Source organism: Atta cephalotes, assembly GCF_000143395.1.
Source record: "Atta cephalotes unplaced genomic scaffold scaffold00008, whole genome shotgun sequence".
Classification (NCBI taxonomy): domain Eukaryota; kingdom Metazoa; phylum Arthropoda; class Insecta; order Hymenoptera; family Formicidae; genus Atta; species Atta cephalotes.
In genome coordinates this window covers 2,545,671-2,561,075 of record NW_012130072.1, presented here as the reverse complement: position 1 = coordinate 2,561,075, position 15,405 = coordinate 2,545,671, and the positions used below count along the sequence as shown (strand labels likewise).

Here is a 15,405-nt window from a genome sequence, read left to right as displayed (position 1 = left end):
TTTCGCGGTCCCTTTATTGCACGCGTATCAGCTGCAATAAACGAGCGAATTACCGAAGTGACGGTACAAATCCCATCGTCTTTCTTTCTTTCGAAGAACTTCATAGCTTATCTTGACCGTGTCATTGTTATCAACACGATCGATATTACTGCAATTGTGCGCGTTTGTTGTCGATTAACTCTTCGCTCCATCATATTGTATTCGGTTAATTACTTCATTAGCAAATGATTATAATTAGAGTACAAAGGTATAATTACTTTGTGCTGTCAAGCTTTTCAAGACAAATCATTTTAGTTACGTTGGATTGTTTATAAGTAAGTGCAAATTTATCGCAATATAAATAACTTAGCACAATGAATTTCTGCGTTATATTCCGCAATCTAAAACAATGATAATGAAATGCTGCATGTACTTTCTGCAAAATATAAATTCCTAAAGGCAACTTTTTCAGGATAGGACTTACATAAACGTTATCGTATTAACGTTTCTCTAATTTCGATTAAGCTCGTTTATTGTGTATTATAGACTTTTTGCATTTCTGTCTTATACTTAATAGGTATCTTTGCATTAGATTTTTATTTACAATTCTGTAGTGGCAACTCCCCAATACTGCTGCATCCTCGTGGCGTCTTGTTCCAATGAATCCATGCCATTTCTTTCTTGGATAACAGCGAAATCATACTCGAGATTGTACGGCATCAACCTTTGCAGGCTGCCGAAATAGGCAGCATTTGGGCCGCCATTCAGCAATCTTCGTCCGCTGCCGAAACGGACCATTGGTGGTCGTGATAACGAAGGGTTGAAGGATCGAGCGCTGCCGAATCTCTTCGACAGAAAGGGTAGATTGCTTCCTAGTTGCGGCGTTGATCTTGACTGGCCGCGATGTAACGGTGCCTTCGTTAACGTGTCTAACTCCTTATCAAATAGTAACTGAGTGTTTTGCTCAAGCATATATTCCCAGCAACGAAATTGTTCCTCACTGAGAGCACTGGATCTTTCCGAGATAGCATCCTCTTGCGTAGGAAGGCAAGATGATACCTGAAAAATAAAAAAAATTCAAATAAAAACTCCATATTTTTTATATCTTATCTTTATGATGTATATCGAGGTCCGATATACATTGCCAATACTAAAAATTTATATAACTACACGGAGTAACAAAAAAGTGACTACAATATTGTGTTTATAAAATTATTAGCCAAATAACAAGCTAATGTTATTTATAATAATCGTTATTTTGAAGTCAAAATAAAAATAAAGATGTTATTTTTATGTCAAAATGACGACAAATAAGCTTGACACTAGGTCAGTTTGATACTAGGTACATATATATTTTAATTAATAATTTTAAAAAGTCAACTCTGTCATAACTGAAAGCCATTGTTGATATTAATTATTATTTTTAGTATTTTATAAGATATAATTACTAACAGAATTTATATTTTTATAAAAATATATTATTAATGATTTAATAAACATAAAATTTTGTAGATTCTTTTGTTATTCTGTAGATTTTTAGTATTGGCAGCTATCGAAACACAGCCTATATTCCTTATTTACAATCACACTTGCGTATGTACGTTTTATAAACACATCGGGCGCAAAGAATTTAATCTATCTGTCACGTTCTGCTAATTTGGCGGACAGCGACCGAAAATCATGAGCGGGGCCCGCGGAGAGAAGGAGGACATGAAGCCTCGACTTCGATTGTGGATCCGGTGGCCGAGATGAGTTTGCGAATTTTACGCGACAGCTTCCGGGTTCTTTTAGGAGCCTCTATCAGAGGCGCCTTATGTAAGAGTCATGTAGTATGATCATGAACGAGTCCTCGCCAGTGCGAGCGTTGTCATCCCCTAGAGTTCCTCGGGGGAAGAGAAAGAGAAATAATAACGAAGAAGTGATGGTTCATTTTACAATCTTTATTTTTAAATCGGTAGCTTCAATACGAGTGACGCAAAGCTTTCCGGTAATCTCTCAGTGTTTCGTGGGGATCCTCACCGGGAGTCTCGATGTATTCGGCGGAGGAAGGCGGTTGACTTCCCGCGGTACTCGAGCGATAGATTCCGTTGTCGGCTCGGTTCGATGAAGTATACCCGGGGGAACTGCGCGAGATGGCGGCTCGGGGGAGACTGACACGGGTTCGAGCACGCTGAGAGCGAAATCGCTCTGATGCAAGGTTTTCACCACACTCAATTGGCGCCTCCATCCTTCGCGTCTTGATCTGGGCATCTATGATTGTGATAAAGGAATTGAAGGGATGTCCGAGAGAAAGAATTAACGTAATATAAAAAAAATAATGTAATTGAATAGAGGGGTAAGAGGAGACGATTTCTCCCTTACTGACGAAATGTCCCTACCCGAGGAACAGGAGTGAGAGGAGTGGCGCCCGAAGGCAAGCTTTGAATGTAGAGAGAGGTAGCTTGAAACGACCCTGAACGAGGGCGCGCCAAGATTGAAGAAAGAGGCCAGAGAGCCACCTCGAAGGTAATTAGGGAGGTGTCCTGGAACAGCTCTGAGTGAAGGCACGCCAAGGCGGGAGAAAAGGAGGCGAAGAGCGCCTTATGAAGAGCGAGCACTCTACACCGTTCTTTAGGTCAGATACGTGTCGGGTCGCGAACTGTTCGAGAGAGAGTTCCGCACTCGGCAGCAACTGTTCTTTTCGTGATAAGATAGGACTCTATATAAATATTGACTAGATTGTTAGATGTGATAGTAATGTTATTGTTTATTGTTACTAGAGGTAGAGAGAGCGCAAGACCCCTCTTGAGCCTGAAGGGCAGAATCGAATTATCATATCAATAGAAATATAGAATTATAGGTATAGAAATTTATAAGTAACGAGAAATTTACAGTACAGAAGTAAAGTATCGAAATTATGTGTAAGATTATAAGGAATTGTAAATTACGCGAAATTTATAAATATAGCGAAATTATAAGTAATGAGAATTTTTTGTAAGTATGGAAACACTGCGGTGTGCGAAAATTCTAAGTTACTCGTCGGAACTTAGCCGCTGGCTTATTAAGACCGAAAATTTTCAAATGTCGGAACGTATCGTGCTTACCGTGCTTGGAAAAATAATCTAAGAGTAATTGAACCGAGAATAAGCGAATGATCTGAAGAGAAGGACTAACCGAAATGAATGAGCTCGCGCGATCTCGCAGCGCTGGTTTATACTCCAAAGAGGTGACGCGGTAAGAAGGGTAATTTCGAGCATGATTTTAGAATATTCTACAGAATTGCCAATTACTCGTTAAATTTTATACGATATTGCTATTTCATGGATACGAAGTGAATCCTCGTGTTTGACTTCGTTATCTGATGTCCTTATAACAATCGAAATGCGCTTGCAACTGTCTGCTGTAAAGTGTGCTGTTTTATATACGTGTTTCGCGTATCTACTCGATAAATTGAATTGCTCGTGAGACTATTCGAGTATTCCGTACTCAATTCCAATAATTGGTGATTATGATTAATACGAGACGTCGCTAATCGTTTTTTGTTTTCGCTCGGTCTTAACAATTAGTTTGCGGAAATCCTACGTGTATTTTATGGCGCAATTGACTTTTATAATAAACAGTCGTCTTAATTATTATTATTTGGTGGTTAAAAAGGGGAAGTCCTTCTTCCTTAATGTTGTATTTTTGAAATAAATGTGATTTCTTTTCTTTAACAGCTTATTTAAAAGAGTTGTAATAACAATAATTGTAATAGCGGTTCACGCGGTTGGCACGTGATCCACGGTGAGGAGGTGCTCGCGGCTCGATCAGCTGTGTAGATATAAACCGTGCGACTATAATATGTACTTTAAACTGACAGCCGGTTTGTTTTTGACAGCCGGATGTTACACCGTCATCAATTTTTTATTGCCGTATTTACTACTCAGTAAAAAGATTATAACTTTTAGCATTTTTTTGCCAGCATGCATTTGTGAATATATTTTTCTCGAAAGAATATCGACAAAGAGACTCGACTTTACTTTTCGCATGCCATTTTCCTGCATGAGAACACTCTGGTGAGCTTTATTTGTCGCTCTAGCAGCCGCACTTCCAGACCACATCCTTCCTGATGGATGACGAGACTTGAAAGTGCTGTCACTGGCTTGATCAGACTGTCCACTTGGCGAACTGCGGTCGTCTCTGTATGGAGGACTTTCGTTGTCTTGCGTTGATCTGGAATTCTTGAAGTACCTTCCAGAACCACCGTGGACTTTATTGGATCTGCAAATGCCAAATTTTATAATAACATATTGAAATTTTTTATGAAAAATAAAATTCTCAATTCTTATTTGTTAGAAAAATAGTAGAATAAATTTTTATAAAAGCAACAAGAACAAATATTTTCGAAAAGAGGTAATTCTAATAATTTTAAAATTAGGATTTTAATTTTCAATATTATTAGAATATTAATCGATACTTTTTAAGATTTTTGATAATAAAAATATACATATGTGTTTCTTTAAATTAAAAAAATATATAATTATTTAAAATATCATCAATTTTTATAAAATTATATAATTAGATTATCAGATGTAAGTATAGTTTGAATTAATGAAGACATAATTGCTTTCTCTCTGTTTTGATGTACAAATTCACGATACTGATTAATTTATTTTCTATCAAATTTAATAACAGTAATATTCTGTGTAATATTCAGTATAATATTCTGTTTTTCTTACCTGCCTACAATATTTTTTAACACGCCATTAAGATAATAGCCTTCGTTCGCGTGACAACAGCAGGCAGCTGGTGGCTTGTGCGTCGCTGGCGGCATGCAACAAGGACAAGGACACACATTATCGCTTTGACTTCTATTTTTACCAACGACATGCCTGAGTTCACGCATGAGTTGATCCATGTCGCCTGGACTTGGTCCCGCCAACCGGACGACAATGATGCTCAAATTATCTTCTGCGCCATAAGCTTGCGCCAGATCTTGAAGTCTTTTGGCGGCCAAGACAGGACTGGCTTCGGCTCTAGCTTCCCTCACGGCTTCTTGAACGCTTAAAACCTCCCATAATTTCCGATTAGCAACTATGACAAATTCATCGTCATCTTCTAGCGTCACTTCCTCATATATCGGATCGGGCACTACTAATGGGAACATGGCAGCATTACCAAGTTGGTTCTTAACTGTTTGTGCTTTTTTTGACTTGGCGAAGGTCAAAGGACCCGCGGCTCTACAAAGGACAGCTTTGGCGTCTCCGGTGGAAGCCATTTTAAGAGAATATTTGATTGTGGATTTTGAATATCCCTGCTGCGATGGCAATTTCACTATATGGATCAGAGTTGCGTCTACGCCATATTTTTGACCCTTCTCCTTGAGCTCTCTGTGTGCCGACAACAGAGTATATTTTAAGTATTCCTTCGACGTTTCCCGGACAGTTCGTTCCTCTAGTAAGAGACGAGGAATCATTTCTTGAAGAGCGCTAGGTGCTTCTTGATTGGAACCACCATCAAATATGCCAAACAGACCTTCGACGTTGCAAAAAGATGGTATTCGTACTTGGGAAATATATAACCTGTGTACAAACATGAAGTTTCCAAGTTCATCGAAATGCAAATAATATTGTAGATATTTTTTCGTAAAAATAAATTTCTTGTAATAAGAGAGTCATGTTTTTTGTTTATCTCTTCTTTTTAATTTATCAACCTTGGAAGAATAAATTGAAATATGATAAATGAAATAAATAAATAAATAAATAGAATATAAATAATAATCTTACTTCTCGCGTGAACCGGCAGTTTCCGAAAAACCCAATCGCCATGGTTGTTCGGTATTTTTTTCCGCCGCAACGATTTCTTGTTGATGCGGATGAGATGGTAAACTGGGTCTGTTCTGTCCAGATACGTCCACCAAAGATATTGGCCTTTGGGATCTATAATCTTGAAATTGTCGCGGGTCCACATGTAGTCGGGAATTACAGGATATATCAAGAAATTGCAGTTGTGGTGGCACTAGTGTAGCCAAATTTACCCTGTCCAATTGATTGTGTGCCAGATCTAGCACCTGGACGAAATAGATATTTTATTTTATTATTTAGCTATATGTATTATTAATACTTTATGTCCTTCTATAGATATATTTCTATATTATCATGTATGCTCTTTATGAAAAATGAACACATTCCAAACATTGTTATTTCATGAAATGTATCACATTTATATGTTACAACTATTATGTTAAAATTATTCTATTTCTATAATATTTCTCAAAAATATACCAAAACAAAATATTATATTACAATATTTAACAAAAATATTAATATAACAATAAATTGAATTATTTATAGATAAATAATTTTTTATAGTTTTTATTTATATAATAAAATATCACAAAAAAGAGAGGAAAATGAAAAAGATAATTTTAAAATTCTACGTTTTTACATATTTTTGTTACATGATTTTCTACTTTTATGCATCCAATAAAATATATATTGTATATGGTATATCCTTTATTTTTATATATATATTTAATCTATGTGTATTTAATAAATAATTTTCATATATTTATTTCGTCTAAATAAAAGGATAATATTTCGGATTGCAAGCTGTGTTTCGTTTATGCAAAGTGATATGCATTGATATTCGTATCTAAAATCTTACCTTCAAAGATGCTGTTCTACTGAAGGTGGGACATGTTAATAGTCGATTAGAATGCACGCGTAGCACGCGCAAATGTCGCAGATTTGCCACGTTATCCGGAAGGTACTGCAATCGGTTTCCAGACAATACCAATTCTTCCAGGTCGCCCCAAGCAGCTATGCAACTACAGGATTGCATATCAATTTTAATAACAAAATAAAATTATTTAAAATATCTTTATCTATATCAATACTCGAATCGCATTTTTCGATTAACTGATTTTTATAACTTACTGATATGTTTTTTTATTATCTATATTCACATTTTGCGTTCGTAAATTATTATCTGATAACTGATATAAAATTATCATTATTCTTTTCCGTATTTAACAAAGAATAAGGATAGATTCACCTTTCTGGAAGCGTATCCAAGGTGTTGTAAGCAATATGAAGAATTCTCAGCATTGTAAATTTAGCGAGAGCGTCTAGAGCGGTATCGGTCAGACAATTTGCCGTGATATATAATTTCTCCAAGGTATGCGATCCCTGGTGAATTTTTTCGGCCTCTTCGCGATACGGAAGTTCGGAGAGTCGATTGTTGGAAAGATTTAAAACTTTCATTCTGGAAAGGAGTTCGATTTTAAACTCTAATGGAAAATATTTACGAAAAAAAAGTTATAATTGTATTTCAGATGGTTAAATATGTGTTAAAAGCAACTGTATTCAAATTTGATAAAGTAATTATTGTTTTTAAAATGCTGTATTACTACTATTATTATTATTCGTTTCACAATTTTGAAACATAAATATGTGTGTGTGTGTGTGTGTGTATGTGTGTGTGTGTGTGTGTGTTTTTATCAATGAAATTTAAATTTAATATAAGATGTGTCTCACTTTTCGGTATTCGTAAAAAAACTGGTTGGCAACGTGGTCAACATGTTGCCCTGTAGAGTTAAATGTACGATATTCAATGGTCTCCTGGGTGGTGGTAGGGCTTGTAGCCGGTTGTGAGGCAGATGGAGAACTTCTAGTCTCGAGGGTTGTGACAACAATCTATCTGGGAGAGCCGTGAGAGCGTTGTGCGACGCGAAAAGGACGCGCAATGCTGGCAATTCAGTTGTCCATTCTGGCAACGCATCTAAATTATTGCTGAGAGCAAAGCCAAACAAATACAAGTTTTTAAAATAAAAATAAATTAAATAACAAAAAATACATTTTAAAATTTATTAGTATATTATTAAATAATATATTAAAGAATTTGCTAAAAAAATAATATTTAATTGCTAGAAAATAGTGTATTTATCATAACTTATTTTTAAATATTCTTTAATCTACAGTCTTTAATCTACAGTCAAAGTGTTTGAATAAAATATAAATAGTAAAAAAATATAAATAGTAAAAAAATTGAAATATACAAAATAGATTTAAGCAAGTTTTGTAGAACGATTAATAATTTTTAAGATTGAGGTTTAATAGTACTTTGTAAAATTTTTAGATTTGATATTAATATGTATATTAATTTATATTGCATTTACTCACTAGGAAACATCCAAATGCTCCAGATTAATTGGCACAGGTTCGATAATTAGTTTTTTCAATCCTGTGAAAATTATTATTATTATTTTTATTCTAATTTTATTCTTTGTTTTTTAATTCTATCTCAATATATTAATTACGTAATAAAAAGTACAATGCAGATTAAAAAATCTATACTCACTATTATTACCAGCAATAAGAGATACTAGATTTCGGCCGCAAAGAGTTAATTCCGTTAAATTATTTCGTCCACAGCGTACACTTCTCAATTCTTGCAGAGCACTAATGTCCAATTTTTCAATACTATTTTCGCTCACATCCAGATGCGTCAGATTCTTTGTTCAAAAAAAAAAAAAAAATAATAATAATAATAAACATCAAATTACTTTTGATGTTAATTATTCTTTTATCTTGTTTTTTTTCGAAGACTATTTATTTATAAATTAATGAAAAAAAACAATATATAGAATTGAAACAAAATAAAACTTAGATGTTATAAACTTACGCCATAATTTCCCAAAATTATATTTCCTTTCAGCTGATTGTTTCTTAAATTGATTTTGTGTAAATTATTATGATTGGCTTTTTCATCCTTATAAGACTTTCCGTGATCTGTCTTCGACAGAACTTCCTGTGGATCATCATGCAAATAAATAAAATATCTAAAAAATTTGAAAAATTTTAGAGAGCAATAATTTATAGAATTTAAATAATCCAGATTTTCATTATATAAAAAAAGCTGATAATTAATTATTAAAGATATGATGCGCTCAATAAAACTTCAAAAGTTTGTTCTAATTTTATTAAACACGAATATTTGTTTTTATTGTTGAGGATTTATTGTAAAAGTATATTTAATCCTATATATACATACATATTTAAGCCTATCCTAGCTGACACACTTACAGGTATAATATATCTATTATCTTTATTTTTTCATAATCATATTTTTTGAAATATTTGATTATATGACATATTTATTTCTTTAAATTAAAAGTTTCTAGTTTTTGGTATATTAATTGTTTAAGAAGTCTTTTACTTTAATTTTGTCAACAATTAACTGTTGAAAGAAATGATTTTTCGAAATTTATATTTCCTTTTTTTAATTATATCTTTTTTATCAACAAAGATATATACATTTATTTAATGTTTATTCTTGAATGTTTAGCGATTTGATTAAAAAAAGATTGTTTCAATATGTTCATTTTTACAAAAGTTATAAGCCATGTAAAAATATTTTTTATAAACTAGATTTATTTTTATGAAATAAGCAATCCCTGAATAATTTATTTAATAATGATAAACAACAAAGATGTAATAAATTCACTATATTCTTCCTAAAAAACGCTCTAAGATAGGTCAAATATGCCGAATCAAGTATCCGTTCTCTAAGATTAAGCAAGATTGAATACTATCAGTTCCAAATCTGGCCAAGAGAGGGCTTTTAAGATGGAGTGTCTCTTGTAAGTAAAATTTGGTCTGCCTGTCTATATAAGAATCGTTATAGCGTTACTTCGTTACTCTGGTTTCCCTTCAGAACACGTATAAATCTTTCGCCTTTTACTAAAGATTTCCGTGGAGGGGAACATTTGATGAGTCTACTATAAGAATTTTTTGTTGTACTCGGCGAAAGCTGAGTCATAAATTAATCCAAAATTAAATTGTTTTGTCAAGCTTAACGCACAGTAACTTAACCGAGATTTAAATTGCAATCCGATTCATGTTCCTCACAACGCCGTTCATCACTCATTATTTATCCTTATTTTAACATTTGATAATTAAACAACAAACATAAAATGATTTTGAGCGTGAATCGGCTACGGCCTTATTCTCTTTTCAATTCTTTTCTAAAGAAAAAAATGTGAAGTAATAAATTGAATCTCGATTAAAAGTTAACTGTGAATTGTGAAACTAAAGAAAAAACTGATAAATCTAGAAAATGAGCTAATATTATAATTTACATTCTTAGAATGGATATAATAACAGCATTTAATGCTAAAAATTAAATGTTAAAGTTTTATTTTGCATATCAGATTACGAATATAGTTGAGCAGAATATACAAAAATAATCTTCGATAATTGCAATTTTAATTAGATATATAAAATTAAAAAATTGCATTTATTTAAGGAATATATATATATATATATATATACATATTCTTTCTCTGTATTTTATTTGAACTTAAATAAATTTTACCAAATATTTTTCCTATGTGTTATTAATCACATGTATATGTAGGTGTATATTGTATATTCTTATGTATATGTGTGTAAAAATATATTAGTATTTGTATGTTTGTTTATAAATTACTTAAAAACTTTTCCGGACATCTTAAATTAAATCACTTTTATCATATCTACGAAATACTTTAAATAAAAAATCGATTTTTCTTATTTATAACAAAAATTCTTTGTAAGAAAATTACTGTTTTCTGAAAAAATTCAAACATTTGAATTGTTTTTTTTTATCCATTGTCAAAATTCAAAGATTTATAGACTCGTCAAACAGTTCTCTTTTATGGGAAATCTTTAGTGAAAAGTGAAAGAGATTTATTCGTGCACTGAAGGGAAACCAAAGTTATGAATTGAACTCATTTTTTATGTCATAAGAATATTAAACTTTATCTTCACAAACATTTCAATTTAATAAATATCTTACAATTAATTGTTAAGACTAACAAAATGATTGTGCTAATTCTCAACTGTCCTTATATATACTATATATATAAGGTTTCTAATTTAATGACATATTCTTGTTTAATAAAATTTTATGTTTAAGAAAAATGAATCATTACGCAGAACTTTTCAGAGAGAACATTTCTTTGTGTAATAATATCATTAGTTTTTTATACGTATAAGAAAACTCAATATCCTTTAAATTTTACAAATACTAAATTTTATAATTTTAAATTTTTAAGAATTAAATTTAATTATTAATAATAATATCCTTTATATAAGAAAAAGTTAAATAACGTTACAATGATTTATTAAAAATTTTTTTAAAATTATATTTTTATTTAAAACCAGTGCAATATACAATACTGTAAGCGAAACATTTTTGTTATAACATGTATAATCAATAACAAGGATAGTCAGTAACAAAATGTCAATGTGTCAGATACGTGCGAATAGTGCTTTATACTAAATTACAAGGGACAAGGTCCCTTGAAGAATAAAGAGAATCAATAAAAGCCGCTTAAGATTCACACATGCAATATTACTGTAAAAGTGTCGTAGTTTCCACTTTGTCATTGTCATCGTAATCTAACATTACAGACTATATATAATATATAATGTATTTCTTATAATGTATTTCTAATTTTTTTTATGTACATCCTTATATAGGTTTTTCTAAATTTTTACATATTTCTTTATGTATTACATAAAGTTCTAAATAGAATTCTGTTATAAGTAACTTATTAATTTCTCATTTTTTAAATATGATTCTTATCAATTTATAGATTTGAAGAATTTTTTTTAGCACTAAATTATTTATTATTATCTATTATATTATTCATGATAAAAGTTTAACTTACTGTTAAAGTGAGAGCTCGCATGTTGACAGAGGATGGTACGATATTGAGTAAATTTCCGACGAGGGAAATATTCCTCAAGTTTCTCAGCCGTGTCACTTCATTCGGTAGATCCTTGATGCCATTGCGGTCAAGGATCAGTTCTTTCAAACTGCAACGTGATGATAAAAGTGTTATATTTGATAAACAAAGATTACATCGAGAATAATTTAACTAGCTTTAAAAATATTGATAGTGTGTATTAACACAATTCTTAATTAACATTTAAGAAATGAAGAGTTTAAATTGACTTTGAATTAATATGTGTTTTATTTATAGATCGTCTACAATGGAAGTAATATTGCGTAGTAAGTTGAAAGAAATTGACAAATTATAATCGATTATTCTCCTTACATTCGATTGTGTTTAGTCAATTTCTTATGGCTTAAAATTTACTATATCATATTTTCATTGTGTGTGTAATCTTTATTATGTTTTTTCATATTTAAATAAATTTGTTTCTTTGTTTTTTTCGTATAATTAAAGCTTTTTCATTTTTGGTACTGTATAAAATGTTATAATATTTTGATATTACAAAAATCTATCTAGTATAAAAATACATGTAAATCATTGAATAAGATAAAAATAGAAAGATATAAAGATTTCATTATACTGAATGTAATGTAAAATTAGAGAATTTTATTTATTATTTATGGGATAGAAGTTTGCAACATTATTTTAAATTTTCGCCCCTTTTTCTTAAAGTATTAATTAATAGAGGAAGAATCTGTATCTGGTAGAGTTCATTCGTAAATTATAGTTTTTGCGGACGTAGTAGCAGTGCAGTTTTTAGCTACTGTGAATTGTATCTCGAAGCTTCGGACACGCGAGTCGGTGAACCTAAACGAGCGCGAGCCGCCCACAGGATGTGCACTTGAGTAGAAAGTTTCGAATTATAGTGAAAACCTTCGTTGCAATAAACATCTGTGTCATCAGGCAGACTTTCGATTTTTGCCATTAAAGTATAGCGGATTCTTATCAATAAATACTTTTAATTTGACAAAAAACTTGAAATTCTTATTTTGATGTTACTAGTTATGTATAATGTGCGTTAAAATTTTTTCTGCAAATTTCTCTTTTTTATGTTGTTAGCTTATGATTGAGTCTTTAAGAAATGCCTTGAAAGAAAATTCTTGAAGATATTAAGATAATTTTTACACTGTTTTATATAACTATTAAAAATTTAAGAACTTAATTTTTAATTAAAAAAGTTTTAGAACAACATTTTAAAACATCGTATCTTTAAAATATTGTGTCTCAAATATCGTGACACAAGAGAAAACAAAATGGGAGTAACAAATATTCCGAAAAAATTAACACCAATATATTCAAAACACTTTCAATATTTCTATAAATACATTGCCAATAAATAATATCAGAAATAATTGTATACACAGAGAAAATAATTATAGATTGTTAAAAAAAAATGACGCAAAAAAATTAAAAAATTATAATCTTTGATTGTAACAGATCATAAATAAATATCTTACTATCGTCGTTAAAAGAGTTTGTTGTACGAAGTTTTTGCCACTTTATTTTAGAATGTGCACTAGATCTGTTTTTATTGCTGTACTTTCTGAACTGATACACACAATATAAATTTGTTTTACTTCAACTTATTGCACCGGTTCAGAGTGCAGCAATAAAAAACAGACTTATTGTTTCTTACCTGATTTAGTATTTTTTATTTTTTAATGTTGCTACACACAAGCTCGTTTAAAAGTGGAGCAGTGTTCAAATACCAAAGTACGCTCGGTAGATACGATTGTTATCATCAAACAATGTTGTTTGAAGAACATTTTATGCGTATTTTATAGATTTCATTTTTATGAATTCTATTGTTTTATTGTTATTATTTTATTGTCTTTTGTTGTTTTAATTATGTATTGTATATTCATAAAAAAATATTTAAATATTAAAATCATAAATATCTGGCATGTTCATTTTATTATATTAATTGCTGTATGTTGTAGAGTTGTTTGTATCGAATAAAAACATTATTATATAAAAGCGTAACGCTATACTCTATAAATGTTAAAAATCCTTTGTATCGATGATTTTTTTCCCAATATTGCATTCTTTCCGAATGCTGTGAAATGCTGGAATATCTTGCTCATCGTAAACAACAGTACATCCTTTCTATGAGCAACATTCTCACTTTATGAGACAAATTTTGCGAATTGCAAATCGTACACAACACATGAAGAACTTTCACCATTGGACCCGTAAATGTATATTGCGTAGCGAAATCTAAATTTTCGCAGATTGAATTTTTTACAATAATAATACAATTTTTGAACGTTGATCCCACGGTCATGTATAAACTTTAAGGATAGAGACAATCGCGATTGTCCCAGTTATGAATCAAAAAGTTTCGCCATCTCTTCGATCACAGAATTTCCGGCGGCGACTCGGAAGCGATCTCTCCGGCTTTTCGTGGCACGATTTTCGTGTCCGGAGATACACACTCGCGGCAGTTCTTTCGAGGACTAAAGAGGTCGGTTGAAAGGCGAACTTATTCCTCTTGAGGATATCGTCTTGTAGCGAAGGAAGAAGAGGGAGGCAAAACCGAGGATGGGTTGGCTGACCACTCTGATGTAACAGAACAGAAATTGTCTGCCGGTGTACGAAGCGGGACCGAGCGATAATGCGTCGTGGCTTAGACCGGACATGCACCAGCGATGGCTGGCAAGCCGGTGAAATCCTTGTTACATATGATACCTTAATTCCACGTGAATAATGTCGCCAAATTATGTTGTTTGAAGCATAATACGTGATACATACCATACGCATCTCTTTCAAACTCTACCCGAATTGTATCCAAATATTATTTGCCATGACACAATATAGATAATTTCAGAAATATTTAGTACATTTAATTATACAGAATTATTATGGACATTCAAATTGTTCAAAAGCCGAGATAATATCATTATTACGATATGAATAATGATTTTAATAATACAAAAGATCGAGTTAACTGCGTTAATTCCGAATGTATTTAAACTTGAAAAGCAAATTTAATTATATCAGAAATCTATAAAGATTTAAATCTTTATCCTCGATATAAGATATTTTATCTTTGGAAATCCTTTGTTCATATATCTGGGTCAACTATAGCTGGAATGACGGAAGCATCCGTGTTATCATGCGAGTATAATCTTAAATTCAGATTCGGTTTTCCCTCGTTTTGGGCGCTTCGTTTGACGTGATCGTTGAAAGTGAATCATGTAAAATTGCCTTAAAGTGCCGTCTCTTCCTGCGGTAGAACGGGGTTAGGCAACACCAGTCGTACATTGAGGCAGTGGCGCGAGACAGCGAGACTCAAGTGGAAACCGGCGCACGCGAGCCAAGAAAAGGTGAATGTCTATGAAACTTATGTTGGACTTGGTGAGTGCTTCATCCCGGGCAATTAGATCTCGGGAGGTCCTCATAAATGAGCGTAAGTTTCCAGAAATATTACGTTACGCTTCTGTGATTCATAATCGAAAGCATCGGCGCGTGAAAATCCATTTTGAGAAAAACAAGAATAAAATTTTATATAATATTCATTTTCGTAATTTCTGATAATATTATTATATTAATTAAAATTTCCACGCAAAACTTGGAGAATTTAAAAATAAATTAATATCTATAAAATTATTATATTTCAAAATGGAAATATTTTTTAGTTATAATTTAGGAAGCAAATCTGGATTTAATTAAATATAGAAATA

At 31.6% G+C, this 15,405-nt stretch overlaps 1 protein-coding gene across 1 annotated transcript in view; it reads right to left on the bottom strand.

Moving 5' to 3' along the window:
* Positions 1-579: 579 nt before the first annotated feature.
* LOC105627338 (PH domain leucine-rich repeat-containing protein phosphatase 2) overlaps positions 580-15,405 on the bottom strand; it is an 82,930-nt gene continuing 68,104 nt past the window's right edge. Inside the window, exons 7-17 of the mRNA XM_012208624.1 lie at positions 11,654-11,801; positions 8,623-8,748; positions 8,299-8,452; positions 8,121-8,181; positions 7,476-7,730; positions 6,994-7,203; positions 6,604-6,766; positions 5,724-6,007; positions 4,677-5,519; positions 3,978-4,218; positions 580-1,038 (exon numbers count right to left, since the gene is read on the bottom strand). Coding sequence (XP_012064014.1) covers positions 580-1,038; positions 3,978-4,218; positions 4,677-5,519; positions 5,724-6,007; positions 6,604-6,766; positions 6,994-7,203; positions 7,476-7,730; positions 8,121-8,181; positions 8,299-8,452; positions 8,623-8,748; positions 11,654-11,801 — 2,944 coding nt within the window. The remainder of the gene's footprint in view (positions 1,039-3,977; positions 4,219-4,676; positions 5,520-5,723; positions 6,008-6,603; positions 6,767-6,993; positions 7,204-7,475; positions 7,731-8,120; positions 8,182-8,298; positions 8,453-8,622; positions 8,749-11,653; positions 11,802-15,405) is intronic.